Source organism: Leuresthes tenuis, unplaced genomic scaffold, assembly GCF_036924035.1.
Source record: "Leuresthes tenuis unplaced genomic scaffold, fLeuTen1.0.hap1 SCAF_20, whole genome shotgun sequence".
NCBI classification, from domain to species: Eukaryota; Metazoa; Chordata; class Actinopteri; order Atheriniformes; family Atherinopsidae; genus Leuresthes; species Leuresthes tenuis.
This window is the reverse complement of record NW_027325374.1, coordinates 20,456,566-20,478,476: the sequence shown is the minus strand read 5'-3', so window position 1 is coordinate 20,478,476 and position 21,911 is coordinate 20,456,566. Positions and strand designations below refer to the sequence as shown.

Sequence of the window (21,911 nt, the reverse complement as noted above, 5' to 3'; positions counted from 1 at the left end):
GTAACATTCACGTCATGCTGTTGTTGCTCTTGCTACCAGAAGAGCAACAATACCCCAGAAGCTACCCCACCACCGTATCGAGCTTGCAAAAACCGATATTCAAATGAATTCAGAAAATGCTATACAAAGTCTATAAACTACATAAAACCATTAAAAGTCCAAGTGTGCATTCAAGACACAGTTACTCAAGCTTTAATAACAATTAGTTTATCATATAATTTGTTTATAATAATAAATCCATTTCTTAATCGGTTGCTTCAGTTATTAATTTGATTGTGTCTTTAAATAGGGTTGCATAAAATGAAATTGTTTTTATTCTTTATAAAATTAAATGTCTGAATTCTTTAAGGCCTTAATGTAAACCTGCCCCTGCAAATTAATCAGAGTGCAAAACAAGCTGTTGCTTAGAGAGCAGCATCACTTGCTGCTTTGTTTGTTGTTAATGCATAACAAAGAATGTGTTGAGGTTTTAAAAAAAATAAGGACAAAACCCAAATATCACTCCAACAAGGATTCTCATTTTATTGACTAAGTCTGAGCTTACAGGAAGACAGTTGTATTGCAAAGACAAAACTGGATGCAAGTTCTAGTGCTGTGGTTATCTACTCACTAAAACGTCACTAAAATCATGATGCTTTGAAATACGTCAGAGACAACTGGCACTCTATTACAACACGTTATGATATGGATGAGATGATGAAGCAGCAGTGATTGACTCAGACACTTTGGGTGGTGTGTATAAACTCATGTATAAGTAAGGTTTCGGTCGCTTAAGCATATTGCTACTGTTATCACTTATGATTTGATAACCTAAAGTTATTCTTTACCTACACTTAAGTGACATCCTTTTTTTAGAATTGGGTAAAATTCCAGGCAATGTTGTTGGAGGTGCAAACAACCTAACAGCAGGCACTGTTTTACATGTTCAAAACAGTCAAATTAAATTACATCTCAGTACTCCTCTACAGATTGCATGTAAGCTGATGAGAAGCATTAGTTATTTTCATACATGATGCATGTTTCTTTATGACTGCTGCAAGGAATTTAGATTTTGTGACACTAAATAATAATAACAAAAACTGTTGACTAGATATAATCTGGTGTAGTCTGTGTACTCTTATCTGCCAGGATTCATATAGATTCGGTGCTTTAACACTAAATAGTGAGCAACATATTAGTCATAAGATCGGGCACACAATTACCTTTTTGTCTTACCCTCCGACATAATGGTGAACACGTCACCAATGCCCAAATTTGTTGCAGAAAATATTTCAAGATGAAATAATGTCGAAATTAAATGAAAATTGTTCATATTTGAACAACAACAACAACAGTTGTACTTACTTTAAGGAAATGCAGAAATCTACATCTTGATTTTTGTGTGTGGAACTGTGCCCCAGGACAAACCATTCTTTTTCACCAACTGAGAAGACTGTCGTTGTAAAAAGGCCATCGAACTTCCTTTGTTACACATGATATACAATTGACTTTTTTATTTGTGTAATTCATTGGGCCATTATTTTTAGACACTTAAGACCAAGGTTAGATAGTCATAAGGTTGAGAAAAATCTTGGCTGCATCGATTGATTCAATGTCTGAAAGAGCATATTACTACTCGGTGCGAGTGGCTGCCTGATGTGAGTGATGCATGCTCAGAATGTCAGTTGCACAGGCAAAAAAATAGCCCTCCCCATCCCTTACATGACTAAAGAAAAAACAGATTTCTTGTCATTACCCGATGTCCAACAGACACTCTTCGTCTGTGATTTCTTGGTACTATATTGTGGTATTACATTGCTATGATAGCAGTACACTTAGTAAATAAAAAAATTAATGAATTTCTGTTGTACCAGCAACTTAAACGTCTAGCTGGGGTAAAGTCAAGAAACATGATTACTCAAGAAATAAATCACTTCAGTAATCCATTTTACATTGATTACGGATTTTGTTGCCAGATTTCAGCTAAATCCCGTTAAATAGTTGGTATCACTGTGAGCAACTTATATCGGGCAGTGACATACATTAGCCAATGAAATGAAAGACCTCTTTATGGTTTTGTAAGACAAATATGAGCTAAACGTGAAATTTCCCATTTCAAAGAAATGAGGCAGGAGGACTCAAATTTTCAGAATATGCTTCAATGCATCACATCAACAAAGAAAAATAACTAAGTTAAGTAGCCAAAAACTACATAACTTAGCTTTTAGCAGGAATGGTTCCACAATTTAAACACACACACATACATACATACAAAAAAAGAAAAATAAATAAATCATCAACAGTCTGACAAAAAAAATCCAGTGTGTAAAATGATACGGTACGTTAGCAACAAGCTAACATAGTTTTTGCTAAAGCAAGAGGCTAGCATGCGTTGCTGAAAACAGACCATATGTAATCCAACATGTTTGGGTATTTTGAATTCAGATAGAGAAACTGGTGATGAATGAAGCACAACACTTCCATAAAATTAAGGCTAAGAGCCTCCTTTTAAAAAACTGAAATACCTGAATGTGCCAAATAACTTTTAACATAACAACACCAAATCTGAAGTCAACTGTTAATGAGACAGTTATAATTACTGAATGTATCTTTGATTTACAATTACTAATTTCAACAAATTTTTCAGTCATTTGTCCCAACACTTTTTTATTGATAAAATGTTGCATTAGCTTCAACTGTATGGAATAACCAGGGTTTCATGGTGAATACTGCAGTGAAAGAAGGACTCGATGAGGTCACTGATGGGTTTCATATGGTCATGTGAACCTCATGTGCTGGGGCTGAAACAGTAGAGTACAGCCTGTAGCCGGTGCAGCCTGTAGCAGGCTGACAGGGGAACGAAGAGCTGGATAAAACAGCAGGGCCACAGTGTCTGTATCAGGACTGTCCTTTGTTCTGAGTCAGAAGACCACCAGTGAGGTCAGAATGTGTCACAAGATGTAGTAATCTGCATATCCACTCACTGATCCGGGAGCAGCTTTGCAGAACATGATAAAAATGCATGATGTAGATGAGTTTCGTAATCCTCAGTCGGGCATTTCTATGCTGAGGCTGCTGACTTTCACAAGATAAAGAAACATGTTGTTTGCAGCTACTTTACATCTACTGAGTACTACAGCTTGTGACAGGAAAAACACTGAGCAGGTTTTCACAACAGAGCTTTTTAGCACATACAAGTTCATGCAGGTTTATGTCTGGAAAGCAAAGCATATCAGCCATTCCTATGCATGACCCAATGCTCTTTTGTTTTTTCAAAATGATTCATGTGATATTCATGAAGCATCAGCTAGGAATGGGTTACTTTTTTGCCAATATTTGTAACTTTGTAAAAATGAGATAAAAAGTAAAAACACAAAAGCCTTACTACCTCATTAAAGGCCTTTGAGTAGCAAATCTTCTCTTTGAACATCATACCTGTGATATAAAGTCAAGCCTCTTGCTCTTTGTCCACATGCTTAATTCCTTACTTTATTTTTTAAATTTTTTTCTTGTTTTAAAGTTGGAGAGACGATTACACAACATTAGTACAAATACATCACAGAGAAAAGAAACTAATTATTGTTCTGATTTTTTTTTAAGCCCTAGAATGTCTCATGAGTCCATAACACTGCTATTTGCTCTTGGACAGAATGCAAGAAATTGTGCTACTGCAAAAAATTCACATCACGACATTTTTACATATCTTTTTCTTTTGTGTGTGTGTAAAGCCAGTTCGAATTTTTCGTGAAGTGTGAGCTACTGTCATGCAGTTTATCAAAGTTAGCTATGGAGTGATTTTTCTTCTAAACTGAGCTGAGGGTGATCCTTTTTTTTTCTCTAAGATAGGTTCAGCTTAAAAGTTTTTACAGAAAACAAAGAAAGTTTTTTGTAAAAATTACAATGAAAACAAAAACGGCGCGGACGGAATTATACGGTAAAAGCTGCAAAGAAAAGCCACACGAAGAAATTCAGGAGTGAGTAGAAAAAAATGTCTTTCAGCAGTGACTTAGATAAATCTGTCATGGAGCACAGAGATGTTGTAAGCCTTCTCGCCCACACTCGGGCTCATGCCAGTCGTGGTAGAATGTTCCATCTGAAATCTATCGATCATTTTACACAATGTACCATTGTTCATACCAGCAGCCAACCACAGGTGATGTACAGAGACGTGGATTTGGCACCACGAATCCTGAACGCCGTCTTACAATGTCCAGTCGAATGGAAAACAAGGAACGCTACCTTACAAAAAAAAACAATAGAAAAAATAGAGTTTGTAGATTTTTTAGATTTGAATAAATAATAAAATTCTCAAAAGCAAAATAAATCCACTTCTATTAGATTCATACTTATACAACACACAGCAATACACACAAACACACTCACGCTTTCACATTTATGTTACAGTTGAAACATTTAAAACCACCACTTGTTCCTTTTAATAAGGTACTTCCTTTGAGCTCTGTTTCAGTCTTCTTTAAAAATACAAATCCTCTGTCCCTTGGCTTCTTGAAAACTTCAGCGGTCGCATAGTCACACAACACCTTGCCGCTTTCTTCTTTTTTTTTGCTAGAAGTATTGCTTTAAGAAATACATTTTGGTTTTCTTTTCCGATGGTTTTTAGTGACAGAACCTCTAATGAAAGAATTATTATTTTTCAAGCCTTGCCTCAGAATTGCCCTGTGGTGTATTTGAACACATAACTGAATTCACAAGTGTAAACAGGGCTTCTTTTGGTATCTTTTGATCTGACCAAAAACCCTTCCTCACGAGGAATGTGTGCGTTCCGCAAAGACGTTCTCTTAAGTCTTCAACATGTGTGCGCTTCCTTTCCAAGATGTTTAAAACAGGATACATGTTAGTACTTAGTCAGTTTCTTTTTCAGTGCATGCACAACTATGTAGTTGAATGGGAGGTATAAAAGTGTGAAGTGGTGTCACAACGTTCAGATGCTCTCAGACGCAGATTTCTATGGGTGTCGCCACCAGCATGCGGCCACCTGGAGAACTGTTTTCTCGTGGCATCCGGTCGTAACTGTTGGTGGATGACACAGAGCTGTTAGTGGACACAGACACAAAATGGTGTCCACCGCCTGCTTCCATCATGCCTCCTTTGGCTCCGCCACCACCGCTCCCCCTCTCCACCGCCATTGGAGACATGGGAGAGTGGGGCGAAAGCGGAGAGCGAGGCGACAGAGTCTGCTGCTTCATTCTCTCCACTAGAAGTTCCTCATCTTCCTCCCCAGATGAACATGTTGAGATAATGCCTTCCACCTCTCCTCGCGGACTCCCTGCTCCACCGCCGCCGCCAACCCTCTCCCCGCTGCTTCCACCTCCTGCGTTGCCATTGTTGTTATCATTCTCTGCATCCAGCATCCAGGAGTGGCTGAAGTACCCAAACACCTCTTTGACGGAGCACCGACGGTCCTGCTCCACCGATAGCAGTCGGCGGAACATGCGGAGTGCCTGCTCTGTGAAGCGTCTCCACTGCGACGGCACCGTGTTTGTTCTCCTCCTCTGCCAGCGGATGAACTCCTGGTAGAAAGAATCAGAGGGCAGCGCCTTTTCCCAAGGGAAGTTTCCCGTCAGCATGCAGAAAAGCAGCACCCCAAAGGCCCAGACATCAGTGCTGTAGTCCACACAGAAACCCTCGTGGCGGGACGCATCACAAAGCTCTGGGGCCGTGTAGGGGATGGTTCCACTCACCTGGAAGTGAAATCAACAGGTCACAATCATGGGAGATACAAGACACGATAAGAAGTCAGAAAAATTGAAAGGTTACTCACTCTTTTCACTGGTGAGCCAGCCCGACGGGTCATGCCGAAATCGGACAGCTTAACTTTTCGGCACTCTCGGTCAAAAATTAGAATGTTTTCGGGCTTGATGTCCCTGTGTACCAACTTCTTACAGTGCAGATAGTCCAGAGCTATGGCTACTTGGTGCACACAGCGCTTGGCAACTGCCTCAGGAAGACCAACCTTAAGAATAAGAAAAAAGGAGAGTATAAACAGTACAGTTAGGCCTTTTCAACTGCAGCCTTTGATAGAGGTTACTTCAACTTTGTATTGAAAAATCATCAATCATACCATGGTATATACATAATACTAAGAATAAGTTAATGAGTAAAAAATAAAAGGTTTAACCTTTTGAACACTGTGATAAGATATTTTTATTTAAAATAAAAGGCATATTATGAAGAAAATCAGCCATCAGTGCTATCTACTATGAAGAATTTCTAAATTGAAACAGGCAAGGTAAGACAGCCTATTTGGAGAAACCAGTGCCAAGAAACTGACTACTTGCAGAGTAAACTTTTGGCATGCTGCAAAAGCGAGGCCAAGCAAGAAGCTGCGAACCATGCCAGCTGACTGAAAAATCACTCCCACCCGAAACCAAAGTGCTAGGCTGGCCAGGAGCTAGCAGGGCCAAATCTCAGCTGGGAAAGCTAGCATCCAGTTGGCTTGCCCGGTTAGCACTTGGCAAGTCGGGAAACCCAAGTGAACTACTACTGGGAGCACTGAGCTAGCTAGCAGCTCTGACATAACCTGGCTCCTGGAGCTACTAGGAGTTAAATTCTACACTATCAGTGACTTATTAGCTGTTTCCAGCAAATTAGCTAACTAGGTTTCTTGAATGTCACATTTTTCATCAAAGCTTGTTACACGTAGTTCATGCAACTGTTGAAAACTGATGTGTGTTCTGATACTACCACTTGAAATTGTAGTTTTTAGATTCTACCCTTGGTGTAACACTAAGTTGTTGTTGATTGAAACTGATAAAACTACTTAAAACCTTTATTTGGCACAAAGCCTCTATCCAGTCTAATCAGTTTATTGGAAACAGTAATCAGAATGACAGGTGTAAACTGGCACCTGTGGAGGAATGATATCGAAGAGGTCTCCAGCCAGAGCGTACTCCTGCGCAAACACGTAGTACTCGTCTGTCTCAAAGGCTATGCCAAACATGTTGATGATGAAGGGGCAGGGAGACAGGTAGAGGGAGATGCTGTACTCCCGTAGAAAAGACTTCAGCTTGGTTGTCTTCTTCTTTAGGAACTTCAATGCCATTTTCGCACCTTTCGAAAAGAGACATAAGATTTTCTTTGCTTGTAAATGTTGGTTCTTTTATACTGTTTAACAGCAGCATGTTGTACAATGTGTGTGTGTGTGTGTGTGTGTGGTCCCTCACCTCGAAGTCTGTGGACGACCAGATCCACCTTGCCGTAGGTGCCCTTGCCCAGCTCCCTGATCACCTCGTAGTACTTGTTGACCTCAAGCCTCTCCAGATTTTGGGCAGCAATCAGCTGCAGCTCGTCCAGGATGTCCATGTTGGCTCGAGAAACCAGCGGGGAGGAGCTCATGGTGGGGACTGCTTCAAATGATGGACTGGGGGCGGGGAATGGCAAATGGACACTCAGGCAGGACAGGCACAGCAGTAGCTAAAAGCTGGTATCACTGCAGAGACACAAATAAAGACATCTTTAAAACGTAACTAAGTTTTTTCTTGGAGAAACGTGTTCCCTTGGTTGTTTGCCATTTTAGGTTGGAAACGGTTATTGAAAAAGACAAAAAAAGAGGGTAAGTGAGCAAATATTCAAAAACCTCAGGACCAGAAGACATGAACATTTTGAGAGGAACAGTTTTTTTTGTTGTTGTTTGTTGACCTATGAATCATTCAAGCATAAGTAGCACCTAACTCAAGGGACGAACCAGTACAACACTGGTTCACCACTTGGCAGAAAACCAATTCTAAACTAGACATTGAGTGAATTGATGCACAGATCCCCCATTTTGCTGGCAATATGTGAAGAAATGAGGGGTGGCTAAAGACTTTTGCACAGCACCACATGGGTTTCTTATATCAAAGGTGACTGCTGTCGCTTCAAGAAGTCTGTGAGTTGTGAAGGAAAATGTAAAAAGAACTTGTTATTTGTCTCCATAAAAACACGCTGTTCATGAAGCTATGGGCATGCAATGGAAACCTCGAACTTGTTAAATTTAGGATATAAATGGAGGAGCGTGAAGTGTTTGTACTATTTGTGTTGGTTTTCAAGGTCAGCTTTGCACACTGTGCTGTTAAGCTCCCGGTCTGCCTTTGGGATCTGCTGTGTGATCATCACTGAAAATGCTAATTATCTGCAGAGAAGGCTTAAGTAATTCTAAATGCTACTCGCCAAGGAGGGCTGCTGTGAGCTGAGTCACACACACACATGCACACACACACAAAGACAACCAGCCAACAACCAGTCTTTTCCTGCAGATCCATTCCCTGCTGCAGTGTGATTATTCTTAGTGATTGCTTTCTTTTTTTCTCCTTCCTGAGCTGCCGGACCTGCCAAGTCCGGACCCACACTCTGTAGACCCAGGCACATGTGGAGAAATAACGTCCACGCACACTCATTACATAACCTGATGTGCTCAGATAGTTGGACAGTTCTCATATTTACAGCACCTTCCTTATCATCAGCACACACCTCTGCCGATCTCCTCATAAATCTGACCTTTTCCACACATCCTGCACAAGATTCTTTTCATTCCTTTCCATCATCTGATTTTGGGACGTAGAAAGACATTCCGATGGGAGTAGAGCAGCTGCGAGCTGCCATAACCTGCCCCACCACATAAGTCATCAACACACACAGCAACACTAGTTGAAGTATCGTGTCATCCTCTCCACAGGCCTCTGTGTTCCTCTGTGGATGTGGAATATTATTTTGTGCAAAGTGGACAGGAAGAGAAGCTGACGGAAGCAGGTGAGAAGGGATGAGTCAGTTTGGGTGATACATGAGCGCACAGAGAGGATGTACTGTAGCTCTCTCTCTCTCTAAAGCATGTGATAAACACACACACGCACACACACATACGAGAGAGGACCGGAGTTGTGAGCAGAGGGGGCCATTTGTTTCTGTCGGGGATCAGAATCGCTTACTTTAGCACCGCAGGATACATGCAGAACTGTGTGTGTGTGGATGAAAAAATAAACCTGAGTACCTGTTCAGTGGTGAAGGACGTAAAAGGAAAGTAAAACTACTCAAAACTGAGAAATGTCACCAGATAATATTACACAGTTAAATCATATAATTGGTATTACTTCTGCATTGACATAAAAATAGGGATTTTATTGTTGTAGTCATCTTATTTTGGACTACAAACCCTATTCATAAAAACTCAAAATACACGTATATCTTTCATTTGTGAATCAGTTTGAACCTTCACTCAACAAACTGAAGTAAACATTTTCAGTGTTTTCACTGACCAAATTCATTGTGTTAAGTCTCAAAAACTGAAAGCAGCGATACGCTCAAATAAGCTGGAAGAGAGGGAAAGGAAATCAGAGGAGTTTACAGAGCACAAAAGTAACAGCGTTCTGGAAGATTCTACTGTCAGCAGATTAACTGGTGACAGGTGAGGGTGTCAGGATTGGGTATAAAAGCTGCATCCACCAAAGGCTTTGGCAAAGCTGTGCCAACTCCATCACATAAGTGAGCTCCCAAAAATACTCTGTTCCTTCAACAGCGACAAAACATAATGTTGTGATATGAATCTGAAAGTTTGGGGGAAAATCCGTGTTTAAAGGCCAAAGGCTGACACCACTGTTAGTTATGCGTGACCTTTAACCCCTCAAGCAACACGGTCCGCTGCTGCATCTGTAACCTGAAACTGAAACACGAGCTCACCTCAGATGGACCGAAAAACACATGTTCTGTGGAGTTCAGATTGCTTTTGGGGGAAAGGAAGGTGCAAAAGCCAGCGGTCTGTGATGGTACGGGGGTGCATCGGTCTCCATGGCATGGACGACTCGCATATGTGAGAGTAACAATTAAGCAGAGGTGTATACTGGAAAAGTATGTATTCAGTATATATAGATAGATGCAAAATATTTCCGTAGTCGTAGTAGAGGGAAGTACCTGTTTCCCTCTGTGATTTAGCAGAGAGGAAATCTGTTTGGAAATACTCATAAAGATCAAGTTCCTCTGATACTGGAATCATGACACAAATGTGTCTGTTTATAAAAATGTGTGTAATTATAAAAGCCATCACTATTATCCATAGCTGAAGCATTTTTTAATTAAGCTGGCTGTGAATTTGCTCAACAAGGATTGGGTGGGCGAGTACAGATATCCGAGTTCCCCAAAGGGTCATTTTGTTCAAGATGTTCAAATTTAAAAGGCATCAGGAGCAAATGAACAGATTACACTGAGAAGTACTGCCAGATGAATTAAATAACCAAACAGAATACAGCAGCAAAGCAGCTCAAAGCATAAAGAATACACACAGGGATACCGATAATACTCAAATGTAATTTTCAGTTAAAGATACTGACGGCGGGGAATGTAACTACAGTAAGGTCAAGCCGATCTGATGCAAACAGTCACAAAAATCTAGTTGCATTTGGCAGCTACATCACATGGACACATGCAGAAAGGTCACTGCTGCTTATGCATTCACAACATTTTCAGATGCCGATGAGATGATGCAAGCTGAAAAAAGTATCTGCAATCTTTTCTGTTCAGCACACCAGCTCAGCTGCAAACCCCACAGTAAGAATGCAGTCTAATTTGATCTGAATTGGATTCTAACTGGATTTCAATCAGTTGGATTGAACTGGACTGTAAGTAAGTGGAATTGCACTGAACTTGCTTACTCTAGCTTTAAATACCCTACACGACTCTGTTTTTGTGAACTGGAGCTATACAAGTAAACCGAACGGAATTTAAATCAATATGGATTAAGAGTGCTGTGTGAACCATTACAGCTCATCAGCAAACTGAGCAGAATCTATGTGCTTTAACTGTGCAGCTGCTTTAATGTACACAGGATTTCCCAAAAAAGCACTACTGATACCGAGCAGCATCTGAAATGAAGACGACTGCGCTGAATCCTGGAAGAAGTCTGAGAATCTTAACTACATGAAACTATAATCATCTGAAATGTGATGTAACGAGCTCAACTAAGTCATGTAATGGAAGCACACTCAGGAGACTCAATTTCCTTAACCTTTTTAAAAGTACACCCCCCCAGTGAGAATGAAGACTGAGCTGAATACAAAGCCTCATCATGATATTCAATCAGGATATATTTAGTATTCAGGCCCGATTGTGGGGATGTGTCTAGACACGATTCTCCCAGCATACACCAGGTCTGTGTTCGTGGCTTCAATGGAGATCGTGTGTAACAGCCAGCTGCTGGGTGTGCTAGCATTTACCGTAAAGTGCTGGCTCTCCATGTGGAGAGTATGTATGCGAGATAACTGCGTGTGTGTTCTTGTTTTCTCTATAACAAACCTGGAAAACCTGGAAACCAACTGGCCTTAAGCGATCCAACAGCTTAAATGTAACATAAACATTTCTAAATGTCTTTGAGCGAGCAAAGCTTGATTTTGTGATTACGGTCAAAGTTACGTTAAAGGTAGAGTTAGGGACTTAGCTGTGATGATTAGGATTAGGATAAAGGACTGGAGAATGAATTATGTCAATTACACCATTAAAAAATTCTCATTAATGTTTTAATCTGGCTTTCAAAATACATGTAAACATCGTAGTCCAGTTGAAATGATACTAAAACGAAGTTTTTCGAATGTTGTCCAACACATCCAGTATAAGTTGGATAAGTTGGTATATAAGTGGCAGAAGAAGCCAGTACACGGAAAAAGAGGCGAGTAACAACAAGGAACAACCACAAGGGTTAGCGTACGTTTCATTTGCATAAAAAAGTGAACAGGGCAGAAAAGCTGTCCAGTTCACAGCGCAACATGGTGCCAGTTTATGGAATGTTGGTAGCGCCACAAAAAATAATCCATTTCTGAAAGAATAAGAATATAAACCAGGAATTATAGACACAAACAAATTAAAAGTGTGGTGATTATACAAAAAGACAAATAGAGTAACTGCAGTTACACAACTGAAGCCTGCTTTTTTTTTTTATTTCAGTAAATGCCGTAGCAGCCTGTCTAAAAGAAGCAGCTTGAACTACCATGACATCATCCATTGGTTAAGGCACAACCATTTTCAAGTCTCAAGTCTTCTCCAGCATGCTTCCCTCTCTTTCAGGTATATCGTCAATGCAATTATAACACCACCAGCACATGAAAACTAAATCTAATGAAGCAGTATTTCATGAGAGAAGGCGACGCTTTTTGAATTTGACCCCCAGTCTGGTCGAATGAAATAAGCAGATTATCCCCCATATTGAAAGATAAAGAGCGGCCTCATTTATAACCATTAGAGAAAATGTATCATAGACAATTACAATAAATGACGAATTGTTTGAACTATTCATCAAGCTCAAATGCCAAACACGTGTTGGTTCTTGTGTGTTGTGGTGTATCTTCTTTTTCTTCTTTCCCTCAAATTTGTCATCATCTATAGACTAAACAAAAGTTAATATTATAACTGCTAATATCAGGATCTTTAAATCAGCTATTCGATCCATCAGGACTGTTTACTGTTTTGAAAAAATACACCGTGTTCCTTTCGCCCGACAACAGATCCCCCCCCGCCGCCTCCTCGTGTCTCCTTTTTCAACGCTGACACTGTGCCACCAGGTTTAAGGCTGTGTGGAAACGACCAGGGGCCGCGGCTGACTAAACCCCAGACTGCTTATGCAACCAGCGGGCAGAGCAAGCACATTCAGCGAGCCAAGGCGATGATCACAGCCACGTCCACCCCCGCTGATGCAGCCATACTGCCCCTCCAACAATTACAGCAACACCATCTTCATCATCCTTCCCCCCCCCCTGATACATGTGCAGCAAACACACACACATTCCTGTGTTCTGTGTGACGAACTGCAGCAATGCAAACACAATTTGTCTTCTGTTTACAGTGTATATGAGAGAAGATAATGAGGGAGGAAAGACGAAGACAGGAATACGCATTGACAAGGACCGTTGAACAGCAAAGCACCAGTTTGTGTGTGTGTGTGTGTGTGTGTGTGGGCGAGATGATAAATACACTTCAAGCCAACACCACCGACTGATATGATAGCAATGCAGATTCCCAGTTCAGCAGACTTTTGACCACATTTACAGATTCATCTAAAGGTCACAGGGATCTATGTTTCAAGTCTCCTGCTCCTTTAATAGACCTTTAATTGCTGACCTTAATTAGAACTGTAAGCAGTTCCAGTTCCAGCTTTTATACAAATGTATGCTAAGATGTTCTTCCATTCCAGTCATTAAGGCTGTATTTGGATTGTCCTCTCATTCCCTCCCCCAGTTCATAGTGTTCACCACAGAGAGGCCCCACGAGGGGTTAGTGGCAGACAGGTGCTGATGCATTTCGGACACTGCTTGAACACTGCAGCGATTTAGAATCATGCGCTCAATATTCACCTTATGGTTTGGTATAAGCAGAAGCCAGAAGAATATGTATAGGTTAAATCTGAGGTGATGGACAGCAGAGTTTTTCAGTTTTTCAATAGGAGCACGTTGGAACTGACATCTCTCTGTGTGACATAAAACTTTATGATGAAAGACAATAATATTCAGTACAGCAATTATTAACTAATATTACCCACAAAAGTATTTAAAACCCTATCAACGCTAACACAGATATTTTACAAGACAAACTTTGTCCTCTGCGTTTGTGCTTCATCCACATGTAAATGTGCCTTTGAATCACAAAAACTGAGATTTCACGAACCCCTTCCAGGGTTAAGATTTTTTTAAAAACTCCAATTTCACTTAATCAACGTGTACGTAGCAAATGAAAAAAGGTTTTGGGAGACCAATGATGTCTCAGGCCATCTGAACATGCATTCAAAACCACAACTATTCATCAGCTCCTCGACCACTTTAAAAACTATCCAGAGGAGAGCAGTCAAGGCCTTAATATGTTACTTGTTTATAGAGCCACGGGAGCCGTATTGCTGTAGATGGCATCCAAATATTCAAAAAATGAGCTACATGACAAATCATCCCTAAATTGTTTACTCTTTCAAAGGAATAACTAGTTTCAGTTATGGTTTCGGGTTATTCTGTGACGAGCCATGTTGAAACATTGAGCTCACGCATTTTGGCGTTAACATCAAAGTTCTTTGCCAAGACACGAAGATTGTGGCTCTATCCCAGTAAAATGGCTGATCTGGGCTCCCACAAGTCCAAAAGTGACAAACTCTCTGCTGTGCTCAGATTATAGACCAAAAAGCAAGTTCTGATCCCCTGTTACAACACTTTGTCTCTGATAACTACAAAAAGAACATAATCATCTGCATCTAAGCATTCATATGCACACAAAACTCTGGGCCTCATAATGACATAATTCCTCACCTAAAAATGTCTGACCATTCTTTGTTAATAGTGTTGGAATCTGGAAACAGTCCAACCTAACAAAGTAAGTGGTGTCTAGTTCAGTATGTTGACAGTAGATGTGATTACAGTTAAATGTTGCTGGTCGTCCTTATCGTGGACACTTAATTGGGCCCAGACAAACTAACACTGGCACCATAGAGCTGACATTGTCAAAAAATGAGAGCAGAAACATACAACCAATGTCAAAAAACTGTAAGATCATTCAAAAATACAGACAGCTTAAACATTCAAGTCTGTATAAAAATTCAGGAATATGAAATAACATTATCAGTCATTTTCCTGCGGTTGACATTTATCATTTATTCACCTTTCTTACGTCCACACCGTGTTGCAACACAGTATAACCACAGTAGTCCTGAAGGAACAGACCGAAACAGAACAACTTGCTGGGGGTGGGTAGGTGGGGAGTCTTAAGATGGTTGCATTGTGCAGCTTGTGCCACTAGATTCCACTATATCCCCCTCACTGGACCTTTAAATTACCCTTCTCTTAGAAAAATGCCTTTTTGAAAGCTCTGGATGCCGTTGTATTCAAAAATGCATCAAATGCATAATTCAATCTGTATTAACAATAAATGAAAAGAATAATTGAAATGTAAAAGAGTGCAGTAGCGCTGTTGCCTCACAGCATGGACATTGCCAGTTTGAATCCTGGCCGTCGCCTCTTTGTAAGAACTTTCCATGTTGTGGGCGTGTGTGTGTTTTGTTCTATGCTTCTTTCAGCATCCATCGGGTTAATCATGGATCTGAAATGAACCGAGAGTGGTTAACTGGTGACTAATCAAAGGTGTAACCGGCCTCTCTATCTTTGACAGCTGCGATAGGCTCCTGCCCCAGCAACCCTGACCAGGATAAAAATGGGGCTTTGGGGTGATCAACACACTGTCTCTGAGTCCCCCCTCTACTGAAGGCTTTGGTCAGCTCCTTTTTTCCCTATGGTGTCAGTCATGTTGTCGGGTCTACTTGTGTCCTCACAAAATCAGTATTTTGATGTGATGCAGACAACCAGAAGTCCAAATGACTGCCGCTGCCAGCAAAACGCTTGTTGGTCAAGTATCTGTTGAGTGCCAGGCAGTCTATGTAACCTACATTATGATCTGTGACTCATCATGCTGGAGTGTTTGTGTATGTGTGGTGAGTCTGCCTTTTATGTACCATCAGGGAGCTTAGGCTCACTTTGATCAGCTGTGTCTCAGGTTTAACACACACACACACACACACACACACACACGTATGCAACCAGACAACCTCCCACAGTGCCTCAGAATACATAAAGATGGTAAATTTGATCACAGGGCAAACTATTTGACACAACCCTTCATTTCTGTTTGGAAGACACTAAAATGGGCGTAATGTGAACCAGTGAGGCGGCTGCAGCCACACAGGATGTAAACATTATGGTCCTCCACAGCCTCTCTGTGGTATCTTGGATCTCAGCAGGAATCTGTCCCCAGACTGCACTAAATCACAGAAACCTCCTGTCACCTCAGTTCTCCAGCGCTCAAAAGACAGGCGACACATCCGTGCACATGCATTAACCGCTGCAGACACCTGACAGCCCCCCCTCCCCGACCTCCAAAAAATAAAGAATGCATGATGAGGGGAAGGGTGCAGGGAGCTGTGTTGTGATCAATAACTAAATCCCCAAACACAACCAGATACCGTGAATGCCGATATTGTTGTTTGCTGGTGATGGATGCAGCACCATTCAGGAGGTACAGAGCGTTGCGTTCAGTGTTTCTACTGCTGCACAGAATGGGCCATATCAACCATGGATGGAATAAAACACACCACAGTGTGACATGTTGTTTCAGAAGGACTGGGTGCAGGTATGGACTGGGCAGTCAGTCCGGATTTATTCCGCTACTCACCCCTCAGTTGGGTTCCATATGGAGGCTGTGAAGTCCACCTTGTCAGCCCAGACTGTTGGTAAACACACGGGTAGAAGTGAGCGCATGCTAACGCCAGGTGAGCCGGTAGAAACGAACGATCGAGGCAAGAAGCTTCCGCGAAGCCGTGTGTCGCTGCATGTGTCTCCGTGCATCCTGCACCCCCCTCCGGCTCTGCGTCCTATTGTCTCCGCATCGCTCTGTCCGCTAGGATGGGAGGAGAGGAGAGGAGAGGGGATGAAGGAGCAGGGAGGAAAAGCCCTCCCCCTCCTCACCGCTCTGGCCAATCACAGCGCTGCTCTGCCAGGCGCCGCCGCTGCTCGCTGTCTCCGTACAGACTATGCTGCCTTCAGAGGCTGTCGGAATTATTTCTTTTTCAAGACCGCAAACAAAAGCAGGAGAAACTTGTAATGTTGCTGCATATTGAATGTAATATTCTAGAGTTTTATTTATTTATTTATTCATTTAGGCAGCTTCAGCGGAGTGCTGGTCAGAGCTAAAACTATGCAAACTGCTACAACACCGGCAGCCATGACTGGTATCTGGAAAAACCTGTTTCTGATGTGGAGATTTTCAGAAGGGGAATGTCCTGAAGTGCAAGACTTTCTTGTTGGGGCGCATCATACCCCCGTTTACCCTTCAAGTCCAGTGCAAATGGAAGACTTCACATGTCAGCTGCACCAGTGCCTCAGACAGGCAAGTCATACAGGTACAGGTCATTTGACTGCCAGGTCGGCCATTTAGTTTTTATTATTTCCATTTAGCAAAATTAATAGCTGATTTGAAATGCCACAAGAACATTTTTTTTTGTGAAATACAATAATGTGTTATAATACTTTGTTAAAGTCCCCTTTTAAAGGCTTGTGGAGTGTTAATTGTTCCTTCATATTTAAATATTTACTGTCTAAACTTTGGGAGTATTTCTTCTCTGAAAAAAAAACTCACCTTGCTCTGATTGGTCGGCTTCAGTGGTCTTATCTTTTTAAAACTCAAAAAGGCGGTTCATTGGACGTAAAGGTGGTATAGCCCCGAGTGCAGGGTGAGTCATTCAATCAGTTCAGCATGTTGGATTAGTGCTGCACCAATCAGGGAAAGCGATTATTCTGATTGGCTGTTCAAGTATAGTTGGTATAGCATAGCACTACAGCCTAGCATTCACTTTATTAGTTACACTGATTATTCAATTATTTGGTTTTAATTATTTATTAAACACCAATAAAGCACTTGCATTATAAGTTCTCAAATACATAGTTAAATAATTGAAAGTTTAATTTACAAGCTACACCTGAATGCAGCATGGGTCTAGTACAAAGGGGCAGCTATGTATGCCAGAAGTGTCCCACTTCTAATCTAAATGTGGTATTTATGAGAACAAATATCACGTTTGTTCTTTTCCTCTATCAGGACATTGCGTTTCACTGGGTCTGTGAAACAGATTGTGAGAAAACGCTCTGTATTTCACACAAAAATCTTATTTCATGACCTCAAGAAGAATTATACTAACACATGCTCTGAGGCTTAATGTTCTGCTCTTGATACAGTCGGTACATTTCTCAAAGACTGGTCCTATTGAGGACACGTTCACTGATTACCGAGGGGTAGCATTTATTGCTGGGTGTTAAAAGGGGAGGCGCTTTCCCCCAGAAGATGTTTCTGATCTCTCCACCAACGCTTGTCACGAGGGTAATAAGTGCCCTGCTTTGTAAACAAGAGCATCCTACAGCAGTTACACAGACTCTGGCTGTCAAACAGGGATCTGTGAGCTACAAGGAGATAACACGACATTTCAGCAGGTTTTGGAAGGACATTATAATACATTTAGACATTTTCCCCTGCAGAATCCACATGTTCACAGCTGGGCAGAAAAAAGTTTGGTCTTTGAAGAGTTATAATGATATCTGGAGGAGCCCGGTGAGGGGCTCACATCGAGGATGAGCTCTGAGGGCGTCTGCTCGCTCCGTGTGACAGTTTAATCACCTGAAATGATGGCCGCACGTGACGACCCTGGCCAATCAGCTTCGGTTTCGCTCGATTCACCTTAACGCTCAGCTTTCATCATCTTCATCTGTCAGTGGGGTTAAGATGGCAGAACCAGTCAGTGCTAAAGATGTAGACAGCAACTTCTTCAGCTGGATGAAAAATTTTATTTCAAAGGAATGTTGCAGTATAGGTGAGTAATCAAAAGGGTTAAAACACTCAGTGTGGCCACAAACGCTTTAAGGATGAAAGTAAATGAACAAACAGTGGGATAGACTTTAAAAGACATACAAAAGACTTTTTTAGGCCATGGTGTTGTAAGTTGGAACAGTGCAAATATCTCCCCAGCCTTAAAAAGAAGCTACACAAACAGATAAAGTGCCAAGTCTTTGGTGTGGAGATGCTGTGCCAGATTCTGAATGCGACAGAGGCGCACGTTCTGGGCGTCCCCTGCGCTGTACACTCTGAATATGTGGTAGCGCTCCTTCTCCTTCAGTGCAAAGTCCAGCTCGTTGGCGGAGAGGTGGATGAACGACTTCTCTTTCTTTATAGTCGACTTCACCTCCACGAACACCACCCCCAGCGGTCCAGCAACTCCGAAGGTGAGCTTGAAGTCGTAGGGCTGGCCGCTCTCTCCGCTCTGATTGCACCACAGGACGTGCGTGGGCCGCCCGGGGTCGCTGCTGTCCCTCCAGTCGCACAGGAAGGAGTTGACCAGCTGCTCCCCCCACTCGCCGATGGTCGCCACGTCCATCGGGTCGTCGGATAACACAACCTATGGAAGAAAGGCGGGATTAAAAAAGCTCGACTGCGGACAAGCCGCTACTGAAGAGAGAATATACTGACGGTGGTGGGCTTCTGGCAGGTGAGCTCCATGTCCTCCAGCGTGGCCTGTGAAGGCTGCAGTTTGTTCCAGAGAGGGAAGTCCAGACTCAGAGGAGGACGCTGAGTCTCTGCAGCAGCTGCAGTCCCTTGGAAAGTACCGGAAAGCACCACAGCTTCAGGTACGGCTCTGACAGAGACACGAAACAAAGAGTTGGGAGGGGGACAGACGGTGGGTAGCACAGGGATTATTTACAGATGTTGGTGAAAACCAGCATCACTTTTCTACATGAATATTTCAAATGTTCTGAAATGATGAATAGAAGCCTACAGGCTGTTTGACGGTGCTTGGTCGCCTTGGACAGGCTCTGGTCTGGGAGCTGTGAGGTGCTCCTCTCCACCCTCAGCTTTGTCAGATTCAGCGGTTTCACTCTGTTGGCCGCGCTCTGTCAACACCAACAGAAGAACAGACCATTGACTGGATGAGCTGTGTGAAAAATCCCACCGTGCAGGAGAGTTGAAGTTTTTTTGTGCATATTTTCACATGAAGTGTGAAAGTGACAAACAGCCTCCCTGTATGGTGTGAGCAGCAGTGCATTATGGGATCCCAGTTTCTACAATCAATGGACCTAAAACAGCTTTCTCTGCATATTAAATCTGCACTAATTCATTTTCAGCCCCATGGGAACAAAGGAACGGAATACACACATTTTCCCATTGTGAGACAAAAGTCAGTATTTGGTCTGAGCTCCTTTATCCTCCAACACAGCCTGAACCCTCTGAGACAAGCTTTCTGTCTTTTCTTTAAGTAGTCTTCAGGAATAGTTCTCCAGGCTTCTTGAAGGACATCCCAAAGCTCTTCTTTGGATGTTTTCTGCCTTTTGTTCCGTTCTCTGTCAGATGATCCCACACTGCTTTAATAATGTTGAGGTCCGGGCTCTGGGGAGGATTCATCCCTCCATAAGACCTGTTGCCACTGATTTTCAGTCCACTTCTTGTGTCATTTGGCATAGCTCAGCCTTTTCTCCTTGTTTCACCCAGGAATAGGACCTAAGAATGAATCTATCATAGATAGTTTTATAGGTCTGACACTTCTTCTTCTGTCCTCCACTTTCTTTAAGCACACACTGCTGCTATAGGCCAAGTTTCAGCTGATAGCTCTTTGGGAATCACTTTGTAGGTGCAAAAATACGGTTTTATGTCTCTCAATTTATGTCTGTGTTATCTTTAGACAAGCTTCTAAAGAAATGGGAAAGAATGACTTGTCTTTGTGACTGGCTGCTAGTGTCTATGCTTGAATGATTCAGTCAGTACAAAGTGGTTTAACCAACAAAGACACACGTTTGAAAATGGTCAGGAACAAGGGCTGGACTGAAAATGAATGAAAAGGCAGCCAACAATAAAACTTTGAAAGACCTTCAGAACGCTGGAGAATTATTGCTCAAGAACACTTTAAAAGATTACAAGAAAGTTTGACTGCTTGAAAACAAAATATATAAGAAATGAGGGGTGGATCAAGGCTGTGCAGTACTGTAACGCTCAGGCAGTTCAAATACAGGTGATGAGCTGCTGAGGGAGTTTAAACCTGGAGGCGCTGGTATGTTGGCAGCTGCAGTGTGAGGCTGTCCAGCGTGGCTGACGACTCTCTGTTGGTCTGCAGGTCTGATGCTGCTCCTGGGCGGCTGGTTTCCCTCATGGCTGCCTCCTCTGGGGCTGACTTCCTTCTCTGGGTCCCGGTCTTTAGGACCAGCAGGGGGAGGCCACATCTTCATGACGGCCTCAACCACACCGCTGCCTGCCTGACCTGGTGGAAGTCGTGAGAAATGAAACGTGGTGTTTAATCACAATGAAAACAAGCCATATTTTCATTTCATTCTCAACAAGCGCATCGACTACCTGCGCGGCTGTTTCCTGTATTCAGTATAGATGCTCGAGGGGGCCAGCAGACCAGTGTTTGCTCCCCATCGGCTTGAGCAGGGTGAGCCGGCTCCTCGGGCGAGCTAATGGAGGAGTAGCTCCTTGACATCACTGGTGGAGAACAATTTCAAGAGTTGAAACCAAAGAGAGAGAAAAGACTGGATCAAATTATGCACATCATGAGCCAGTTTCAGGACTCTTATGTCATAAAAACAGGTTTTGCAATGAAAAAGCCTTTGATCATAGTAATCCTTGCGGATGTGTGTGTGTGTGTGTGTGTGTGTGTGTGCTCTCTGCTGCAGTGTGGGATCTGCTCTTCTTGGTCTTTGAGCCTTGGCAACAGCTGCTCCTTTATGTTGCCACACACAGGACTGAACAAACCCGAATTAGCATATGTGAGAAAAACACCAGTTATCTGTGCCGTGATTGTTTGTACGAGACTGAAGAAAATGGCTGAATGTTATGAAATGATAATGGAAATCGGAGCAGGGGTCACAGAGAGAACTGGAGGATCTGCAGATGTGAGACAGAGGAAGCAGCAGCGAGTTGTTGGAATTCGTCTCATGCTCCAGTTTTCGCACCGACTGTATTCTGCATTAAACTGGGGAGTCTCTCCCACTTTAACTACAGATGCTTTACTCTTGAACTGTTGTGTGAGCAATAATTTAGGACTTTGTTGCATTTTAATGAGATTGGTGCACCAGATAGCGTTAAACTGATGTATATCTGCCTGCTTTTTCTTCAAACCGACTTCACTTTGAGGCTCAAAGCATAAGGCTGACGCTTCCATCTGTCTTTAGATGCTTTCTCACTTTATAACATGTGGCAATGAGCCCCAAACCCACTGGTTCTGTGTCTGGTAAATACTGTTTAAACCCCAAAAGTTAACAAGTTTGATCAAATTCAATTAGTACTTCTATCTGTAATTTGTTAAACTCATTCAGAGATAAGTCTAATGGAAATTATTTGAAGGGTCTAAATTATTGAATTTAGAAAATAGACACAAATGTAAAAATCTGATG

General features: G+C 42.2%; 2 protein-coding genes across 2 annotated transcripts in view; both read right to left on the bottom strand.

The window, feature by feature from the left end:
- Positions 1-498: 498 nt before the first annotated feature.
- bsk146 (brain specific kinase 146) lies at positions 499-16,377 on the bottom strand. Its single transcript, XM_072373820.1, has 5 exons — positions 16,156-16,377; positions 7,164-7,429; positions 6,848-7,050; positions 5,762-5,953; positions 499-5,681 (listed from the first exon to the last, which is right to left on the bottom strand). Exons 2-5 carry the CDS (start codon positions 7,333-7,335, stop codon positions 4,932-4,934), a joined length of 1,317 nt encoding a protein of 438 aa, XP_072229921.1. The 5' UTR covers positions 7,336-7,429; positions 16,156-16,377; the 3' UTR covers positions 499-4,931.
- Positions 16,378-18,303: 1,926 nt separating this feature from the next.
- Positions 18,304-21,911, bottom strand: part of LOC140278883 (uncharacterized) — a 37,954-nt gene continuing 34,346 nt past the window's right edge. The window contains exons 44-48 of the mRNA XM_072373971.1: positions 20,869-21,000; positions 20,558-20,776; positions 19,304-19,418; positions 18,997-19,162; positions 18,304-18,925 (exon numbers count right to left, since the gene is read on the bottom strand). Of these exons, the coding sequence (XP_072230072.1) occupies positions 18,512-18,925; positions 18,997-19,162; positions 19,304-19,418; positions 20,558-20,776; positions 20,869-21,000 (1,046 nt within the window). The 3' untranslated portion in view covers positions 18,304-18,511. The remainder of the gene's footprint in view (positions 18,926-18,996; positions 19,163-19,303; positions 19,419-20,557; positions 20,777-20,868; positions 21,001-21,911) is intronic.

Coding starts and splice junctions, on each gene's coding strand:
- bsk146 (XM_072373820.1), bottom strand. CDS start 7,335: ATGAGCTCCTCCCCGCTGGTTTCTCGAGCCAACATGGACATCCTGGAC. Junction 5,954..6,847: donor TCGATATCATTCCTCCACAG/GTGCCAGTTTAC, acceptor CTTATTCTTAAG/GTTGGTCTTCCTGAGGCAGT. Junction 5,682..5,761: donor CTGGCTCACCAGTGAAAAGA/GTGAGTAACCTT, acceptor TTTCACTTCCAG/GTGAGTGGAACCATCCCCTA.